We start from the raw sequence: 21534 nt of genomic DNA, 5'->3' as shown, positions 1-21534 counted from the left end.
TATATAATAAATATTATATCAAACAATTTGTAAAAAACGGTTGCAGAAAAATGTCTGTGCTTATTTAGATAAGAGTAACAACAGCCTTAACCAGTTCAATAAAACTATCTGCACATATGACATAATTTCCAAAATATGAAAAAGGCTAAATGTACTGTAAGAGAATTTTCAATGAGAAGTTGATTCAAATTGAAAATGTCCATCATCTTCTCTTTAATCAGGCAGGTGTAAGAAACAATATACCAAACCATGAAGAATAAAATATAATCAAGACTTAAACTCAGATTGACTAAAGCTATTTCACTATCTGATCTGAGCAATGTGCTGTACAATCGATTAAAAAAATCCAAGAAAAAAAGCAGCGGAACCGTTAACCTTCATTGTCAAATTGTTATTTTTGCATTGGTATTTCACCAAAAGGTTGCACATTAAATCATATTATTTTTAAGTATATTATACATTTTATGTTTCTTTTTGTTTTGTTTCATTCTTAATAATTTCAGTAGTATTATATATTAATGCTTTTTCAGAAATCGTGGAGCAGAGCACTTGAGAAGTGATATGTGAAAGGATTTTTCTGTCCTAACTTAAGTATTTTTGTCAAATCTGAAAGTTTGCCATAAGTCTTATTGCAAAACAATAATTTAACAAAGATAATTATATCATTTTGTGAGAAAAATAGACCACACGGGGAAATAGGGAGATTTAACAATTGTTTAATTACAAACCATTTACAAAAGTTCAGGGTTCATATTGTGGAAATTATTGATACAGAATTTACTAAATATTTAAACTACAAACATCACAAGCAGTTTTCAAAGGCTGCTAATTGTATATAAACTTAAAAAGTAGGCTACTTAATATCTATTCATGCTGACATACTCATTTAAATATTTATTAATGTATCACAGTGTCTTCTTTATTTCCCATTAAAGGGTAACTATGGAATGTTATATTCCTTCCAGAGCATTTGATAACTAGCACTTGGGTGGATGAGACAATGTTGGGTTTTATAATTCATTTTGTCCACAGATGGTTTATCTCTTTTGCTTCACATATTCATTTATTTTTCTCTAGTGCTCTGGCATAATTTTATCTCTCTATTCAACTCGATGCATTTATTTTTCTGGTTTTTTCTCATGGCTGCAGCCAGTATCTTTCACTACCTCGGTCCCGACCTAATCTGCCTTTTGAGCATCATCACAAGGAACCCAGGTATACTCCCATGTGTGAATCAGTATGAAAATGCATGCATTTTACCAAGTTATATGCGTTCCTGAAGACATTATTTTACCTTTCTTACCTTTCCTTTAATTAGACCTGCTGATACAGTTTTCAAAACTTGTGGCCTTTAAAATGATAGCTTCAGCTTAGGTTTCCCACTGTTTGTAATATAGTTTATCACTAAAAGGGTACTGGATAAGGTCAGTGACCCATAGCATCACCATGACCTTTTCACAGGTTGAGGTACTCTGTATACCAGTGCTGAAGCCAGCCTTTAATTGCATCAAGTGTTGGAAACTTGGAAACCTGCATTTCTCCCAGTTTGTGTGATATTTTCTCATTTATTTATATATTAGTCTATTATATATATATATATATATATATATATATATATATATATATATATATATATATATATATATATATATATATAAATAAAACTATATACACTTACACACTCTATAATGTGAATATGCCTGTTATGAGGGGCCGTTCAGGAAAAAAAGATTGGTTTGTAAATATATAATTTGCTTCAGATATATATATTGGTTCAGATACATTGGTTTGAATATATATATTGGCTGTAATACATCCGTTCAGATATATATATCGGTTCAGATACATTGGTTGAGATAAATATAAATTGGTTTGCATAGATCCGTTCAGATATATATACATTGGTTGAGATACATTGTTTTGGATTTATACAAATATATACATTGGTTGAGATATATATATTGGTTGATATACATTGGTTAGGATATATATATTGGTTTAAATAGATAAGTTTGGATATATACAGGTGTGGCAGAAAAGTAATGAGACTGGCAACACTGCAAGTGATCTGGCAACGCTGCGCTATTGTCCTTGATAGAGCACGTGTATCAGTACCCTCCCATAGCTCAGTGCGAGTTTCAACTCCTTCCGTTAACTACGTGATTTTTGTGACTGCTATTAGCGAAGTTGTGTTTTTAGTTGTGCGTCACGCAAAATGGAACAGCGGAATTTGGAGCAACGTTGTGCTATTAAACGGCAAGTGTGATGTTTGAAAAGTTAAAACAGGCCTATGGGGAACATTCTTTATCCCGAGCTCAAGTTTTTCTCTGGCACAAATTATTTTTGGAAGGCAGAAAACACGTTGAAGATGAACACCGTTCAGGGAGGACTTCAACTTCGAAAACCAATGAAAACATCGAACGTGTGAACACTCTTGTGAGATCAGACCGTCGTTTAACATTAAGAATGTTGAGTGAACAATTAAATTTGAACAGATTTACCGTTCATCAAATTTTGACTGAACATTTGCACATGCGAAAGGTCTGTGCCAAAATGGTGCCGAAAAACTGCCCTCTCCATAGCAGAATTTTTGACCTCAAAAGGCATTCCTGTGGTTCCCCAGCCCCCTTATTCACCTGACCTCAGTCCGTGTGACTTTTCCTTTTCCTAAACTGAAAAATGTCCTCAAAGGACATCATTTTGGGACTTTAGAAAACATCCAAAAGAGTGTAACGGACATGCTGAAGACCATACCGGTTGAAGACTTCCAACGCTGCTACCAACAGTGGGAACAACGTCTCCATCGGTGTGTAGCTGCCCAAGGGAAGTACTTTGAAGGGGATAACATTGATGTTTGAAAAAAATAAAAACTTTGGTAAATAAAAAATCAGTCTCATTACTTTTCTGCCACACCTCGTAGGTTGGTTTAGACAGCATCTCCCCTTCGCTTCATCATTGCTTCAATATTGTTGTCATTATTGCATGTATTTTATACAAGCAGCATATGCCTGTCTGCCACATTTTGTTTTGTAGGCTGTCTTGGTTGGGGGTCCTCAATTTCAAGGCACTTTTTTTCCTTTCATTATTTAAAACACTCGCACAGATACCCGCCTCCTCGCCCAGCTCCGTCCCGCTCATTGTACCTGCCTCACTCGTCCCCTCTTGTCCCTCCAATTGCAGATTCTTCTTAAAAGCCGAGTTACTGGAAAGCATTGATCTCAACCGCACTACGCCCCATTTTTTCACCTCATGATACGCTGGCTTACCATTGACTGAAAGCTGTTCAGTGATTTCTGTTATTCCATATTGGAAGCATTTCATTAAAGCGTGATCTGCTTTGGCAAGGAACTTAGTTCTATTTGCTGAAAGGATGTTATGGAGGAAAACACTGGAGTTGCGCTGTTTCTTTTAAATGTTGATCAGGGATCAGAATGACCAGAATATTTCTGCTTCACAAATAACTGATGGCTAACTGTTTTTATAGTAAAACTGACAAAACTACACACAAGCACACAACACACACACTCAAACTCACAAATCGTGGGTCGCACGCACTACTGATTAAGTGTATCTGTCAGGGGCGATCCTTTTTTTCACCCAGTAAAAAGTTAGTTTGTCAAAGATAGAAAGCAACGCGGTGATTTCTATTATTCCTTATTGGCAGCATTTCATTTAAAGATGATTCATGTAAACAAGGCAAAAGAATCTCTTATTTTGACAGGACAATCTTTTTTTAGGCGTAAGCATTTTTGGTTGACTTACAAAAAAAAAAGTTATAACTTACCTTCTTTGCTTTAAAATGGCTTTTTAAAAAACATTTTGATATAATTTATTTATGACAGTTTAAAATAAAAAAGTAGTGCTCAAAATTATAATGCACCATATCTAACAGGAAGAGGTGGTGGTAGGAGTAAGATTGCTGACTCACAGTTAAATGATCACTGGTTTGTGTCCAGGGGGCTTCCTTTCGGTTATTTTATTTATTTATTTTTACAAATTGCTTTGAGTAGTAAGAAAGGCGCTATAAAAATGTGAGGAATTATTATTATTAGTATACGTGTGACTGAGTGATCAAATTCAGCCACTGCGTAGTGGGGTATAAATGGGGACACTATGTGCTTGACAATACCACATAGAATTCAGTGTCCCTTCTCTTAGGTGCACTGAGATGTGATTGCTGCGGAACTCCTCTTGTTCGTGTGCCTTTGCGCGCCGCTTGTCTTTTGTTTTAACGCATGCTCCGTGCAAAATGCTGTCATATCTGTTAGTAAACATGCATGCGCAGTGATGTCCTGATGTCTGCGTTCTAAGGCTGTCGGTATATTAAACATTATTGACGTTTTACTGGGGTGCTCTGTGATTGAGGGCGGACAGTAAACTTTGTTAAAATGATATCGAAAAATACCAGTCGTCAGTTGTATTTTCAGTCGTTTTGCCGTGTTTACTGTTCTGTTACCAAATAATTCTTCAACGGGGCTCATCAACAAAGAAACATAAATAATAAGATTTAGTAAAATATCAGTAATAATATTACATTTCTCGACACCCAGTAAATCTTTACAAAAACATTTAAAAGACAGCTCATTAAAATAAATGTAGCAATCCATTGTCATGCTATAAGTGATAGATTGAAAAAAGATTGCAGGAAGACTTCTATATCACTTTTTGTCTACTATGTCCTTACTCATCCACTTGTGGGGGTCCTCATTTCCTCATTGGAGCCTTTGCCATAGAAACGTGTGCCACCTGAATACTGCTTATAATAAACACTAAACAGTTAAAATTGTTGAGCTTGTATTTGAACAATTTTAGATCACTTTCATGTCTACTGTGGTGGTCTGTACCTTCCACTGGAGGCGACACTAATTTCTACGGCTGGAGCAGAGCTGTACAAATGTGGGCCCCTGTCTGCTGCGTTTAAAATGAACACTTGAATTTCTATTATAGCCCTCTGTTCTGTCTGCTGGCAGAGATACACATTTTCATGGCCGGAGCTAATCTTTAGAATTCTATTTCTGTTCTGAAAAATTAGGCTACAATATTGAAGATTTTTAATTAAAAAAAAAATCAAGCGCTTACACTGTCTTTTTTAAGTATGTCTATGAAAATCGCTGTGAATAGCCAGAAAAATGCTATATAAATTTAAGATATCCATCCATCATCCAACCTACTATACCCTAACTACAGGGTAACGGGGGTCTGCTGGAGCCAATCCCAACTAACACGGCAAGGCAGGAAACAAACCCCAGGCAGGACGCCAGCCCATCACAGAATGTAAGATATTATTATTATTATTATTATTATTATTATTACTAGCAAAATACCCGCGCTTCGCAGCGGAGAAGTAGTGTTAAAGAAGTAATGAAAAAGAAAAGGAAACATTTTGAAAATAACGTAACATGATTGTCAATGTAATTGTTTTGTCACTGTTATGAGTGTTGCTGTCATCCCATCCAGGTTCCTATAAAAGGGGCCGCCTCCCTCCAGTCATTGGTGGATGTCGGGTGGAAGTGGACAGAGCTGGAGAGAGGACGGGAGGCGGTCAAGGAAAAGGCACAGAGACTGTAAGGCCTGGACTGTGGGGAATCAGTGCAAGAGGCACTGGGGTTTTGTGCACGTGACTGTTACTTGTATATATTGTAAATAAACGGTGTGTTGGGTGAAACAAAGATGTCCGTCTCCGGGCCAGCGTTCACAATATATATATATTTATATATATATACAGTGGAACCTCGGTTTACGAGTAACTTGGTTTACGAGTGTTTTGCAAGACGAGCTAAATTTTTTAATAAATTTTGACTTGATAAACAAGCGATGTCTTGCAATACGAGTAGTATGGATACACTTTGTCTGCTGAGCGTCATGTGATCACAACTGAGCTGATGGTGGTTCTCTTTCACGCACACGTTTCTCTTCTTATCTCTCTCGCTCGCATGCACGCTCGCATCTCTCTCTCTCTCTCCTTATCTCTCTTGCTCGCGCTCAGCGCGTCTCTCTCTCTCTCTCCTTATCTCTCTCACTCGCGCTCGTCTGTCTCTCCTTATCTCGCTCGCTCGCGTCTCTCTCTCTCTCTTCTCTTGAAAGCAATCGTCTCCTATTCTCCAACTGAGTCTGTGTGCCTCACTTATATAGTCAATATCCATACGAGCGTATACTGTTTACTACAGCATTGGGACTGTGTGTGTGTGTGCGCGCGCATGCACATGTGTGCTGTGAAGTGCGAGTCCCCATCTTGCACCTCATAATATGAAGCTGAGTCTCAGTACTTTAACAACACCAGCTTTATTCAGCTTGAAACAGCAACAGCGCTGTTATTTATTGCAGCGGGATCTTTATAATGTTCCTTGCATCACCCATCGATGGCAGGCGCTTATAGCATGTCTGCTATCTTTTTGGATGTGCTTATACGGCAAACTGCTACAGCGCTGGGAGACTGCGATTGCTTTGGGGCACTCTTCCGCATGTCGTCCCGTTGGGTGGAATCCCACAAGAGTTTAGAAACTCATTCACACCAGCCATGATTGTTTTTAAAGGTAAAGTGCAGGTTAATTTGTTTTATGTATTTTTACTTTATATTTTGTATTAATCATTTTTATATGAATAGTTTTTGGTTGTGCAACGAATCATCTGAGTTTCCATTATTTCTTATGGGGAAATTCGCTTTGATATACGAGTGCTTTGGACTGCGAGCACGTTTCCGGAACGAATTATGCTCGCAAACCGAGGTTCCACTGTATATATATACACTCACACACACATATAAACATATATATACATATACACATATACATATATACATATACACATATACATACATATGTACATATATACTGTATATATATATATATACACATACATATATATACACACACATACGTCCACATATATATATATATATATATACATATATATATACATATCTACACACATACATATACACTCACATACATACATACATACACACATATATATATACACACACATACATATAAACATATATATACATATACATATTTACATATACAAACATATCTGCATATATACATATATATATATATATATATACTAGCAAAATACCAAGGCCAGCGGAGAAGTAGTGTGTTAAAGAAGCAATGAAAAGAAAAGGAAACATTTTGAAAATAACGTAACCTGATCGTCCAATGTAATTGTTTTGTCACTGTTGTGAGTGATGAGTGTTGTTGTCATATATATATATATATATATATATATATATATATATATATATATTTACACACACACACACATAAACATATATAAACTGCTCAAAAAAATTAAAGGAACACTTTGAAAACACATCAGATCTCAATGGGAAAAAGAAATCCTCCTGGATATCTATACTGATATAGACTGGGTAATGTGTTAGGAACGAAAGGATGCCACATCGTTTGATGGAAATGAAAATGATCAACCTACAGAGCCCTGAATTCAAAGACGCCCCAAAAATCAGAGTGAAAAATGATGTGGCAGGCTAGTCCATTTTGCCAAAATTTAATGGCAGCAACTCAAAATTGTACGCAGCACTTTGTATGGCCCCTGTGTTCTTGTATACATGCCTGACAACATCGGTGCATGCTTCTAATGAGATGACAGATGGTGTTGTGGGGATCTCCTCCCAGATCTGGACCAGGGCATCACTGAGCTCCTGGACAGTCTGAGGTGCAACCTGGTGGCATTGGATGGACCAAAACATAATGTCCCAGAGGTGTTCTATTGGATTTAGGTCAGGAAAGTGTGGTGGCCAGTCAATGGTATCAATTCCTTCATCCTCCAGGAACTGCCTGCATACTCTCACCACATGAGGCCAGGAATTGTCGTGCACCAGGAGCCACTGTACCAGCATAGGGTCTGACAATGGGTCCAAGGATTGCATCCTGATACCTAATGGCAGCCAAGGTGCCTTTGTCAAGCTTGTAGCGGTCTGTGTGACCCTCCATGGATATGCCTCCCCAGACAATCATTAACCCACCACCAAACTGCTCATGCTGAATGATGTTACAGGCAGCATAATGTTCTCCATGGCTTCTCCAGACCCTTTCACTTCTGTCACGTATTCAGGGTGAACCTGCTCTCATCTGTAAAAAGCACAGGGCACCAGTGGTGCATCTGCCAATTCTGGTATTCTATGGCGAATGCCAATCGAGCTGCATGCTGCTGGGCAGTGAGCTCAGGGCCCATTAGAGGACATGGGGCCCTTGGGTCACCCTCATGAAGTCTTTCTGGTTGTTTGGTCAGAGACATTCACACCAGTGGCCTGCTGGAGGTCATTTTGTAGGGCTCTGGCAGTGCTCATCCTGTTCCTCCTTGCCCAAAGGAGCAGATACTGGTCCTGCTGATGGGTTATGGACCTTCTATGGCCCTCTCCAGCTCTCCTAGAGTAACTGCTTGTCTCCTAGAATCTCCTCCATGCCCTTGAGACTGTGCAGGGAGACACAGCAAACCTTCTGGCAATGACACGTATTGATGTGCCATCCTGGAGAAGTTGGACTACCTGTGCAACCTCTGTAGGGTCCAGGTATCGCCTCATGCTACCAGTAGTGACACTGACTGTAGCCAAATGCAAAACTAGTGAAGAAACAGTCAGAAAAGATGAGGAGGGAAAAATGTCAGTGGCCTCCACCTGTTAAACCATTCCTGTTTTGGGGGTCATCTCATTGTTGCCCCTCTAGTGCATCTGTTGTTAATTTCATTAACACCACAGCAGCTGAAACTGATTAACAACCCCCTCTGCTACTTAACTGACCAGATTAATATCCCAGAAGTTTCATTGACTTTATGCTATACTCTGATTAAAAAGTGTTCCTTTAATTCTTTTGAGCAGTATATATATACATATCTATACATATACACATATATACTGTACATACATATATATATCTACATATATACACACACATATATACACATATATATACATATACATACATATCTACATATATACACACAAAGCTATTTCGTATCAGTGCAATACGCTGTTTGTTAAAACGGTTGACTCCCGCTCTTACGTGCAATAACAAATCAAATCATTAAGTTGTCTTTGCTCATATGTCATTTTAGAGCTGGACGCCTGGCATCTTTTTTTGGCCACAAGTTCGTTTCTGTTTGGTGTGAGGTTCTGTGTTGTGGAGATTCTCAGGATGGATTGCAGGTGCTCATCAGTGAGGCGACTCCTGTGTGCTGTTTTGTTAGTCTTTATCACTGAGAAAAGCTTCTCACACAGATATGTGCTACCAAACATGCACAAGGTTCGAGCCGCATGTAGACAGACTTTTTTTGTTCTTCAAAGTCACCAAAGCGCCGTGCAAACTCAGTGCGCAATAACTCTAGCTTCGCAATAACTTGCAGCATCATAAGGTAGACTTGATTAACGCGGTAAGTGTTCGGCAAAGCAGCTGAAGCGCTGCATTATGGGATCTGTAGTTTATTGTGTTACCAGCGCTTCATATACCCGGGCCATTAATAACAATAATACAGTATATAAAATGATCTCGCGGGCCAGATATAATTACACCGGGCGGATGTGGCCCTGGCCCTTGAGTTTAACACATATGGACTAAATAGAACTTGAAAAGATATATTTTTCAAATGTGATCGCAATTCAGATAGAGTTGACGCGACTACAGCCTGCATGCCTCAATGAGTCATCCTCCCCTCGCTCTTACTTTTTACCGTTCATCTAATGAATACACTGAGTATGGCTTTACCAAAACAATCATTGATGGCGAGTAAAGTATCCATTATTCGAGTATGTAGAATGTAGAATGTAGTATGCTCTGATTGGGTAGCTTCTAAGCCATCCGCCAATAGCGTCCCTTGTATGAAATCAACTGGGCAAACAAACTGATGAAGCATGTACCATAAATTAAAAGACCCATTGTCCGCAGAAATCCGCGAACCAGCAAAAAATTATATGCTTACATTTAAAATCCGCAATGGAGTGAAGCCGCGAAAATCGAAGCACAATATAGCGAGGGATCACTGCATACACATACATATATACATATATATATATATATACGCATACATCCACATATATATATATATATATATATATATATATATATATATATTCACACATACACATATATATATATATATAGCAGCTGTTTCTGGGCATGCCAGAATCAATCGAGGAAGAAAAATGAAAAACATTATTTGTACAAAATCTTAATTTATCTATCCATTCCTAAATAATTAAATGGGCAGGCTATTTTGTATCAGTGCAATATGCTGCTTTTTAAAACGGATGACTTCCGCTCTTACGTGCACGTAGTGATGCGTGGGCATTATGAACTATCATATCTGTTCAAGTTGTATTTAAATTTTAAATATAAGTAATTTTTATTTAGTCAACAGAAATATCTTTGGTAGGAATGTAAGTTAAATTTAGTCATCATTGCATAAATTTTTCTTCATCATAGAAATGTAAAGACTAAATTCAACTTACATTCCTACCAAAGATATTTCTGTCGACTAAATAGAACCTACTTATATCCAAATAGAACTTGAAAAGATATATTTTTTCGAATCTGAGCGTGCATTTTAGATCGACTTAACGTGCACTACATCGAGCCCCGTGCTATTGTGCTCTCGCCTGCCTGCCTCAATAAGTCACCTCGCTTCGCTCTTACTTTTTTACCATTCATTTAATCATGGGCTTCTCTACAGTTCTGTTTATTTTCGAGTTGTAATGTTCATTAAATTTACGTATCATCTGGTCCATTGGCGGACCATGCATCTCACACCTAGGCCTTCAGTACTGCTCCGTCTGAATCAACCCGCCCCTCAAAAACTAATTTATGGTTATGAAAACCATCTTAATATGCAGAAATACAGTATAAAGAGCCGCTGCATCGCAGATAGATAACTCCTGTAGCCACAATAAATGCCTTTATTGAATAGACAAACCAGGGGTGAGCAAGTTCCTTTCTACTGCAGCCACAGCCGCGACACGCATAAAAAACTTCAATAATAACTCATAAACTTGCAATATTATTTAGGAAAATCACAACATTTTACTCACCAAAAATTCGGATTATTTGTAAACAAAATCCATCCTCCTCTCTTTCCTCAAAAACAGTTTAATCACTCTGTTGTACAGATTATCCATGCACCTCAGTTCCCTCAAAAAGTCCCTTTCTATCGCCATCAAAGCTAATGCTGAAAGCCGAACCTGTGGCTTCTATCCAATCATGTATACGGTGACATCGCCATACGCCTGCTAGAGGGCCGTTCTGAAACCAACTCAAAATCTGATTGGTTGAAGCAACAGGTTAATCAGCATTTATTCTGTATTAGAGTGCCTGCGCAATGGATGGTGAAGGCCTCTCTGCCTGGCAACAAATGATGGCTGAGATGTGATTGATTAAATGCTTTTATACGAAAATGCATGCGTGGAAGCAGCACAACCATTGGAAAAGCTATGAAAGGAAGTGGACAGACTATTAGGAATTATTTAAAAGTATTCATGGACAAAATATAATTAACATCAGTTTGTTATTCAGATATTTTTACTTATGAATATGCTAAGCACAGTGCTTCATCCGCGGATATTTAGTTTATATGGGCAGGCACTTAATTACGTGGGAGGCATGACAATGCAAGACGCAACTCCTTCTCCCACTGCCATCTAGCTGCAGTCTATTACTGTATATGGATGAAAAATAGGTTCTAGTTATGACCATTACGCGTACAATTTCGAAATGAAACCTGCCCAACTTTTGTAAGCAAGCTGTAAGGAATGAGCCTGCCAAATTTCAGCCTTCTACCTACACGGGAAATTGGAGAATTAGTGATGAGTGAGTCAGTCAGTGAGTGAGTGAGTCAGTCAGTCAGTCAGTGAGGGCTTTGCCTTTTATTAGTATAGATTATTATTTAGGTTTTTTTAAATCCAAATAAACCTGATAGGACTTCTTACAAGATATGTGCCACTCTAGGGTACCAACAAAGTCAAACTGATTAGGAAATTTTGTGATCAGTTTGTTTAAAATATATTAATCAAAAAATAACTTTTCATCATCCTCTAATTTCTAGTTTGGTATTTTAGGATACAGTATATACTGCAAATATACATTTAAATTGTAACCGCTGACAATTGTTTACTTGTGTTCTTGCGTTTTCCATAAAACAGCTTCAATATGTGCACAAAGTAGGTAATAAAACACAAGGACGCCCAACCAAAACAGCCTACAAAACAAAACGTGGCAGACAGACATATGCTGCTTGTATAAAATACATGCAATAATGACAACAATATAGAAGCAATGATGAAGCGAAGGGGAGATGCTAAACTTTGGTGGCCGCGCACTGTGCCTGCCCGTAAATTCCAGTGTATTTATCTGAACCAACCTATATATCCAAACGGATCTATCTCAACCAACATATATATCTGAATGGATGTATCTGAACCGATGTATATATCTAAACCAATCTATTTAAACCAATATATATATCCTAACCAATGTATATCAACCAATGTATATATCTGAACCGATATATATATCTGAACGGAAGTATTAAAACCAATGTATATATTCAAACCAATATATCTGAACCAATATATATATCTGAGCCAATTTATATATTTACAAACCAATCTTTTTTCCTGAACGGCCCCTCATAGCCTGTATGTGTGTGAATATATACGTTTTATTTTTATTTATATATATATATATAAATACACGCAAGTATAGTGTATACACACACTCCTATATACGTATACAAATATTGTGCACATGTAGTATATTAGCAGGTAGAGAACATTTTAAAGGTGCAACTTGTGGACAGGTTACTGTTTTCATAGATTTTAAGTTGTGCCACGTGCCCACACTGATTACATGGAGAAAATGTTTTTAAAAACTCAAGCTTTTTAGTACAATAAAATATAACAGTTTTGTTTGGTTTATGATTTGTCAGTGTTGGATTTAAGTATTCTGATGCCTTTTGGATAATATCATTAAATACACTTTGGGTTATGCTTGTATTAGTAATATTAATATATTTAAATATATTTCCTTTTTAAAAATGTCATATGGAAAAGCCAACTATTTTCAATTTGAACATTTTATTTTTATTTTAGATTAATCTTGTCAGTGAATTGCAATAATTTAAATTTAGACTATGCCTTTTCAAAGTCACTACAGTATACAGTGGTGTGACAAACTATTTGCCCCCTTCCTGATTTCTTATTCTTTTGCATGTTTGTCACACAAAATGTTTCTGATCATCAAACACATTTAACCATTAGTCAAATATAACACAAGTAAACACAAAATGCAGTTTTTAAATGATGGTTTTATTATTTAGGGAGAAAAAATCCAAACCTACATGGCCCTGTGTGAAAAAGTAATTGCCCCCTGAACCTAATAACTGGTTGAGCCACCCTTCGCAACAATAACTGCAATCAAGCGTTTGCGATAACTTGCAATGAGTCTTTTACAGCGCTCTGGAGGAATTTTGGCCCACTCATCTTTGCAGAATTGTTGTAATTCAGCTTTATTTGAGGGTTTTCTAGCATGAACCGCCTTTTTAAGGTCATGCCATAGCATCGCAATTGGATTCAGGTCAGGACTAGGCCACTCCAAAGTCTTCATTTTGTTTTTCTTCAGCCATTCAGAGGTGGATTTACTGGTGTGTTTTGGGTCATTGTCCTGTTGCAGCACCCAAGATCGCTTCAGCTTGAGTTGACAAACAGATGGCCGGACATTCTCCTTCAGGATTTTTTGGTGGACAGCAGAATTCATGGTTCCATCTATCACAGCAAGCCTTCCAGGTCCTGAAGCAGCAAAACAACCCCTGACCATCACACTACCACCACCATATTTTACTATTGGTATGATGTTCTTTTTCTGAAATGCTGTGTTCCTTTTACACTAGATGTAACGGGACATTTGCCTTCCAAAAAGTTCACCTTTTGTCCCATCAGTCCACAAGGTATTTTCCCAAAAGTCTTGGCAATCATTGAGATGTTTCTTAGCAAAACTGAGACGAGCCCTAACGTTCTTTTTGCTTAACAGTGGTTTGCGTCTTGGAAATCTGCCATGCAGTCCGTTTTTGCCCAGTCTCTTTCTTATGGTGGAGTCGTGAACACTGACCTTAATTGAGGCAAGTGAGGCCTGCAGTTCTTTAGACGTTGTCCTGGGGTCTTTTGTGACCTCTCGGATGAGTCGTCTCTGCGCTCTTGGGGTAATTTTGGTCGGCCGGCCACTCCTGGTAAGGTTCACCACTGTTCCATGTTTTTGCCATTTGTGGATAATGGCTCTCACTGTGGTTCGCTGGAGTCCCAAAGCTTTAGAAATGGCTTTATAACCTTTACCAGACTGATAGATCTCAATTACTTCTGTTCTCATTTGTTCCTGAATTTCTTTGGATCTTGGCATGATGTCTAGCTTTTGAGGTGCTTTTGGTCTACTTCTCTATGTCAGGCAGCTCCTATTTAAGTGATTTCTTGATTGAAACAGGTGTGGCAGTAATCAGGCCTGGGGGTGGCTACGGAAATTGAACTCAGGTGTGATACACCACAGTTAGGTTATTTTTTAACAAGGGGGCAATTACTTTTTCACACAGGGCAATGTAGGTTTGGATTTTTTATTTCTCCCTAAATAATAAAAACCATCAGTTAAAAACTGCATTTTGTGTTTACTTGTGTTATATTTGACTAATGGTTAAATGTGTTTGATGATCAGAAACATTTTGTGTGACATGCATGCAAAAGAATAAGAAATCAGGAAGGGGGCAAATAGTTTTTCACACCACTGTATAATATTTTCTGATGTCTTATGAACAATGATATATGTGCCTACAAATGTTGAAGTAGAAATTTGTCATGTTGCCTCACAAAATTATACAAAACTAACAGTGTATTTTATATAATTCAAAATATAAACAATCCACAGAATAGTATTGCCATTAATTCATGTTTTAAGAACTGTTTAGATAGAAAGATGTCTTGTTTCAAGTGTTACAGAAGAATACCTTGTTTTTGTGCATAATTACTTCAAAATAAATCTTAAATCTTGTACACGCAAACTGCAGGCAAATTTTGACAGCAAAATGGAAATTTGATGTTTGAATCACCTAAAGTAAAACAACAACTGAATGGTTCATGTTTGCCAGGTCTATCAGTTGCACGGTTTTGGTAGATTAGGTATACAGAATACCTATTTTTTTTATCAATTCATGTGTTTTTCTTAGGGCACAGCTGATTTAGAAAGACCAACTGCAATTTGTATTAAGTCTGTTGGTGTTAGTGTATACACTTTCCCATGTTCATTGTAGTGCTGTGTGTATGTATGGTATTTGGACATGGAATACCCACAATATTCAAAATCCTTTTAGTTGTAGTAGAGCAGTGTGTTGCTTGTTATCTCTTTTATCATATTTATGTATGTGTAGATTAATCTAAGAAGTTTTCAGCAGTTAATTGCCCCCTTTTCCCCCACCACCCCAGTTATATGTTGTTTTTCCCACTGACTATATTTGACATCTCTCGGCAGCAACAACCATATCATGTATCCCATCTATCGTGAAGATGCAGTAAGGTTACTGCGTTCCCATAGGATGTGCCGCACGTATTCTGAGGGTGCTTACAATGATCATGAGAGGTACACTTATTAAAAACTACTTTCTAAGTACCTTTTCAATTTATTTTTGTGTTTTTTTTTACCATATATTGTCTTTAAATAGGCATTAATAAGGTCTTGTTTTAAAATTGGAAGATTTAGTATTTAGAAATTTAATGGATTTATTTTTCTTTAGTATTGTAGTGCTTTTACATGTTAATAATTACCAATGCTATTTTCTTTAACTTAGTATCAACATTTTTTAAATCCTAGTGATTGAAAATCCAACACAGATTTGAAATAATTAAATAGATTATTATATTGTAATGTCCTTCCTGGACATTACAAATGGATAGAAAATAAAATATAAAAACTCTTCTGCTTGGATCCCTTCAGATATAAACTAGCTGATTTTGATTATAGCACAGTCTAACAGAATATGCTTTGTCAAGGGCTGGTTTCTTCCTTCTGTCTAGGGTTGCTATGGTTCTGTGTAACTTTGAACTACATAATAGGTTTTCAGAAAATTAATGGATAGAACTGACTTTGATTTAATTTTTGTAAATAAGGCAGGGATGCTCTATTTCTCAGATCATAATTAATGTGAATAAACAGAATCCAAGCAGTACTTGCATTTCAATAATACTCATACTTTATAATATATATTATTTTGATTGAAGTAAATATGTCTAGTATAACCATGATTATATATATAAATATATTATTTAGAGCAATCAAAACATTAAATTTAGCTTTACAAGAATAACTCAAAGGTCAGTTGACTCCAGTATTTATAATCCCTTTAAATTATTTTATTTTCCATTGGTACACCCACCCTAATGTAATCATTAACAAATGATAAAATTAAAATATGGTTTAGTCCTAGCCATATAAGTAAGCAAAAATATAGTATGTTAAGAGAGTATCCATCGAAAATCACTGGCGCCCTTGGAGTTGATACAAAGTATTGTCAGTCAGTCAATCAGTCAGTCTGTCATTTTCCAACCCGCTATACCCTTACACGAGGTCTCAGGGGTTTGTTGGAGCCAATTCCAGCCAACACAGGGCGCAAAGCAGGAACAAATCCCAGGGCGCCAGCCTACCACAGACAAAGTATTGTAATCCAAGTAATTCAAGTGAACTACTGGAGAAATAAAATAATAAAAAAAGGAAAAAAAAAATGAAAGCATAGCCCATCTTCCTCAGGGAAGCCTTCTGATTAGCTTGGACCACATATTTCCACATTAATGTTCAAAATTCAAAAGGGAAATTAAGAAATAGTGTCTTATTGTTTTCCTTTATTGTTAAGACCAAATTAGACTTAAGTTTCTCTTTTACGTAAAACAGAGGCCTTAAGAGTTTGTTCTTCTGTTGTGACTGGTTTGGTGTGTTTTCAGGGTTTGATAAGGTCAATTGTACACTTACAATTGCATAAGTCAATTCATATTTATCTATACCTTAGAAGCAGCATTATTGTATGTGTGTATGAACACATACAGTGTTTTATCATTGTAGGATCCTGGGATGTCCCATTTGCCCCCTTCACACTCTTTTATTGCATAGAATTCAACAGAATGCCCCAAATCCCAACTATAGCCCGCACAAGTTAACACTTTCTTTTATATCTTTTACAAAGATCAACAGGATAGACTACCAAAACATCAAGGATAGAAGGTTTATACTTGTATTTATGTATAAATTAAATACAAATTTCTAGTTCTGCCCAAAATATAAGCAAAGTAAAATGAGTGTTGGTAAAATAATACCAAAACAACCTGGATAATAAGCAGTTGAACTTGATAGAAGTGATAAACATTCAATATGTTTAGACTACTGGGTGGCTCTCTGTCTTAGTATATTGATTAGTCTTTGGTCTAACATGTTCTCATCTTCAGCATGGCCCCTGGATGGAATGGCAGACACACAGCAAGGCCTCTGTATGGATGGAATGGCATGGCCTTTGTATTGGCATTAGTTTTTGGCAGTACAAAAGCCCTTGACACATCTCTTGTACTGGTCTCATACCTTTTGACAAGTTTACTTGTCAAAAGGCATACTTCAGCAACAAGCCTGGTCCTGACCAGAACTAGCCTGATTGTCCTTTCATCTCAGCCACCTGCAATCAACCAGGCCATCCTTGGTTATTGTTGTGCTAGACACACTAGCAACATGTATTTATTGACAGTGACTGAGAAAAAAGACATAGACAAAAGCTGAAGTAAAATTCCTAATGTCATATGGAAAATCCAACTACTGTATTTTCAATTTGAATATTTTGTTTTTATTTCTAGCTTAACAGCTAGAAATCTAAAGCTATTTCTTAGCTTTCTAGCTAGAAGGTCAGTCAGTTACCATAATTAAAGCCAAAATGTGTGACAAAATAGTGGCTAATAAAGTAAGCATGAATCAAAGCTAAAAACTACTGATGAAAAAGTCAAAAGTAAGTTTGGAAAATAGTTTTGTTATCCACAAGTTTGGATGAGGATTTGATTTGCAACCATTTAATTCATTACCAGGACATGGCTCACTCCACTAACAATGGGAGACAGAAACAGTGATGCCTATAAAATAACACAAATGGAGGAACAAATGGCCCAAAAACATAAAAATAACTAAAGTACTCATTTATTCAAAGCCTGATTTTAGAATCAGATTTCTGGTTTAGGAAAAAAAACAAACCAAAAAGTGTAAAACACCAGGGGCCTCATGTATAACGCCGTGCGTAGAACTCGCACTATAACATGGCGTAAGCACAAAATCCGAAATGTGTTTACGCACAGAAAAATCCAGATGCAGGAATCTGTGCGTACTCCAACATTCTTCCGCTACATAAATCCCGATCAGCGGGAAAACTAACGCTCGTGCACGCGCATTATGTAACACCCCAAATCCTCCCAGAATTACGCCTATTTGAATATGCAAATCAATATAAATAGCCCTTAAGCACAGCCTTCTGTGAAAAGACAATGGAAAAAGCACGGGGGAAAATATAAGAATTTCAACGAATACCAAGTGGAGGCAAATGAAAAACATACTATTTGTTCAAATAAACCGCGGTATAATCAACAAAAGGAAGTTGATCGAGTGACATAGCGTGTTGGAGAAACATGAAAGCTCACATTCACAAATCGCACAGTGCCGGAAATAAAAAAGAAGTCACATATCAAAGTCGCCGTGAAAAGAAGAGTTGTAAGCCCACTGTCTGAGTGTCATATGAAAGCTTATTAGGGTACAGAGAAAAAAGGCACACAGTGAGGAAAAAGCACGAAATGTCAACTTCAATCTCGACATTTCCACTTTAATCACGTAGTTTATTTTGTCATTAAAGTAGAACATCATAAACTTCATCTTAAAATCATTCGTTTAACCAGTTTCTCAAATCACATCGTAATTAAAGTAGCACGTTAAATGCTTTGTTTTGTATTTGATCTTCTATGTGCTCTATGTGTGTGAATCACTACTTGCTTTTTAAACCGGCTCTCTTCCTCCAACTGGACACAGAATCAATTACATTCGTAATATTACAGTTCTCTGAATAACTAAAATACTGAGATGTATACGTGATATCATTTTCATGATGATAGGAGTTAGCACGTTATTAAACATGTGTTTCACTTCGATGAAATAATTTATTGCAGTAGTACAATCAGGAGCGGCTTTAGGCTTGTGGTGGCACTTCGCCTGCCCGTCAGTAAGGTAGCTTATGCACAGTGGATGGCTACGTCCGTTACGGACACTGCATAGCCGCCTCGTGCTCATGACACAAGCATTTAACTTTTGCCTAAATTTGTCGCTGTGTTTTTAGCTGTGTTGTTATTTTCTCTTTCTGTTTTATATTCAATATATATACTGACTGCAGTCAGTGCTTTTCTTTCCCCAAGTAACCGATTGCCATACAATCAGCTCTGTAATAGACGTTAAGCCATCTGTAAGCTTAGCGCCGATTCTTCAAAACATTTAAAGAACATTGAAATATCTTCGTAGTACATGTTTAATTATTCTATCCTTAACGACACTCCCAGTGAAGAATATAGATTATTTAAATGAAGTTAAAGTTTTATCTGTATAATTTAATAAACATATTTTGCTGAATTTCACCTTATAAATGACATCGTTTCTGTTTCTGAACCGCGAGGTCCGTACAGGAAAGGCTGTAAAACATTTTGCAGTGGCTGAGACAGCGTGTCCTTGAAGCTGTATACCGATAATTCCCTTTCCGATCAGCTGCTGCTGTGATTCACACTCAGATACAGTGATATAAATACTCTGAATGGTGCAGTGAGAGAAATATTAAAAAAGATGATCCGCTGTGGCAACTCCTAACAAGAGGAGCTGAAAGAAGAAGAAGAAGAAGAAGTGACAGTAACAACGCTAAAGCAGTTATGGTATTTGGAATACTATGGCTGTTCCCTCTACCATTATATTGTTACAAGTTAATTACAATTAGATGCATTACACTAATAAACAATATGCGGTTAGTTTCGGTGTATTTATAAAGCCGCGTCAGGAAAATAAGGTGTAACCACACAGGAACAGTAGCACTGCTTTGACGCTGGGTGCCGCCAGTCTGCAAAACCGAGCGGAGAACTTGCGTACGACTAGGTATGAGGTACCGTGGAAAAGTGCGTGGATTTACGCCAAGTGTAGGTTTTATACATCGCGATTTGAACGTGGAAAAGTTCTTAGGCAACGTTTCTGTGCGTACGCACCGTTTATACATGAGACCCCTGATCTGTTATAATAAAAGACACTTTGATTACTGAATTAATGGAAAAACAGATTCCTAACCATTAGAACAAACCTTTTTGTCCTTTTATCTTCCATCTGCATTGCAGAAGTCCATTTCTGTCTGGTTTGGTGAGTCCTAATTATGTCCTGAGCAAGAACTGGTGTATACAGCTTCCTAACTTTGAGATAAAACTTTTTTTTTTATTAAAATAAAATGTGTTGCTTAATTTATTTGATAAAGGCAATCTACAATAATTATCACAATAAATGCTACATATTACCAGTTTTTTCTCTCCAAAACATATATCCTGTATTTATTCCATCTATTTATAGTATTATGCACTGCATAAAATGTGTATGTACATGATGATTTTTTTTAGTTTCAAGTCAAGTCAAGTTGGGGAGCATATACTGGTACAATGCATTGTCACACCCACTACACGGCGAAACAACTCAGGATCCCGGTTTGCAACCCCCCAGGCAGACACACGGTCCAGTCCCACCCTCTGGAAATGACCCTCCATCTGCTGCAGCCAGGTGTTACGTGGGCAACCCCTTAGCCTGGTCCAGCCACTCGGGTCCCCAACAATGAGGATCTTATGAACCCGATCACTCTCAGGGAAACACGCCAAGAGGTCATTTATGGCCTGGATCTTGGTTTTTATCCAGGACGCTCGCAAGCCCAGACACTCAGATTCATCACTCAGTCTCTCGAGCGCCCCGATCAGAGCCTCCATTGACTCCATGAGGATCACAGCATCGTCAGCAAAGTCAAGATCCGTGAGTCTTTCTTCCCCAACAGATGCCCCACAGCCGCTGGACCCCACGACCTTGCCCAACACCCAGTCCATACAAGCATTGAACAGAGTAGGAGCAAGAACACACCCCTGATGAACCCCAGAATCATCTGGGTACCAGTGTACAGGCCTGCCATGATATCCAGCAACCTCGAGGGGATCCCGCAAACCCTCAGGATGTCCCACAGGGCAGCTCGATCAACTGAGTAGAACGCTTTGTGAAAATCGACAAAGGCTGCAAAGAAACTCTGCCGATATTCGTGTTTACGCTCCATGACAACCCTCAGTGCCAGGATGCAGTCAATGGTAGACTTCTTAGGTGTAAAACCAGACTGTTCCGGTCGCTTGTAGGTGAGCAAGTGATCATGGATGCTATTGAGGACAACCCTAGCAAGGACCTTACCCGGCACCGAATACAGTGTTATCCCCCT

At 37.6% G+C, this 21534-nt stretch overlaps 1 protein-coding gene across 49 annotated transcripts in view; it reads left to right on the top strand.

Annotated features, from left to right (window-relative positions):
- The window catches only part of rims2a (regulating synaptic membrane exocytosis 2a), a 1270129-nt gene that overhangs the window by 913177 nt on the left and 335418 nt on the right, over positions 1–21534 (top strand). For 47 of the 49 annotated variants that reach the window (XM_039736790.1, XM_039736792.1, XM_039736793.1 and 44 more), the window contains 2 exons: positions 1150–1215; positions 15513–15620. The exons of the other annotated variants lie outside the window; for them this stretch is intronic. In XM_039736790.1, the coding sequence (XP_039592724.1) occupies positions 1150–1215; positions 15513–15620 (174 nt within the window). The remainder of the gene's footprint in view (positions 1–1149; positions 1216–15512; positions 15621–21534) is intronic. 49 annotated transcript variants of the gene reach the window in all.

Source organism: Polypterus senegalus, chromosome 15, assembly GCF_016835505.1.
Source record: "Polypterus senegalus isolate Bchr_013 chromosome 15, ASM1683550v1, whole genome shotgun sequence".
Classification (NCBI taxonomy): domain Eukaryota; kingdom Metazoa; phylum Chordata; class Cladistia; order Polypteriformes; family Polypteridae; genus Polypterus; species Polypterus senegalus.
Note: the sequence above shows the minus strand (reverse complement) of the source record. Positions and strands in the feature narration are given on the sequence as shown.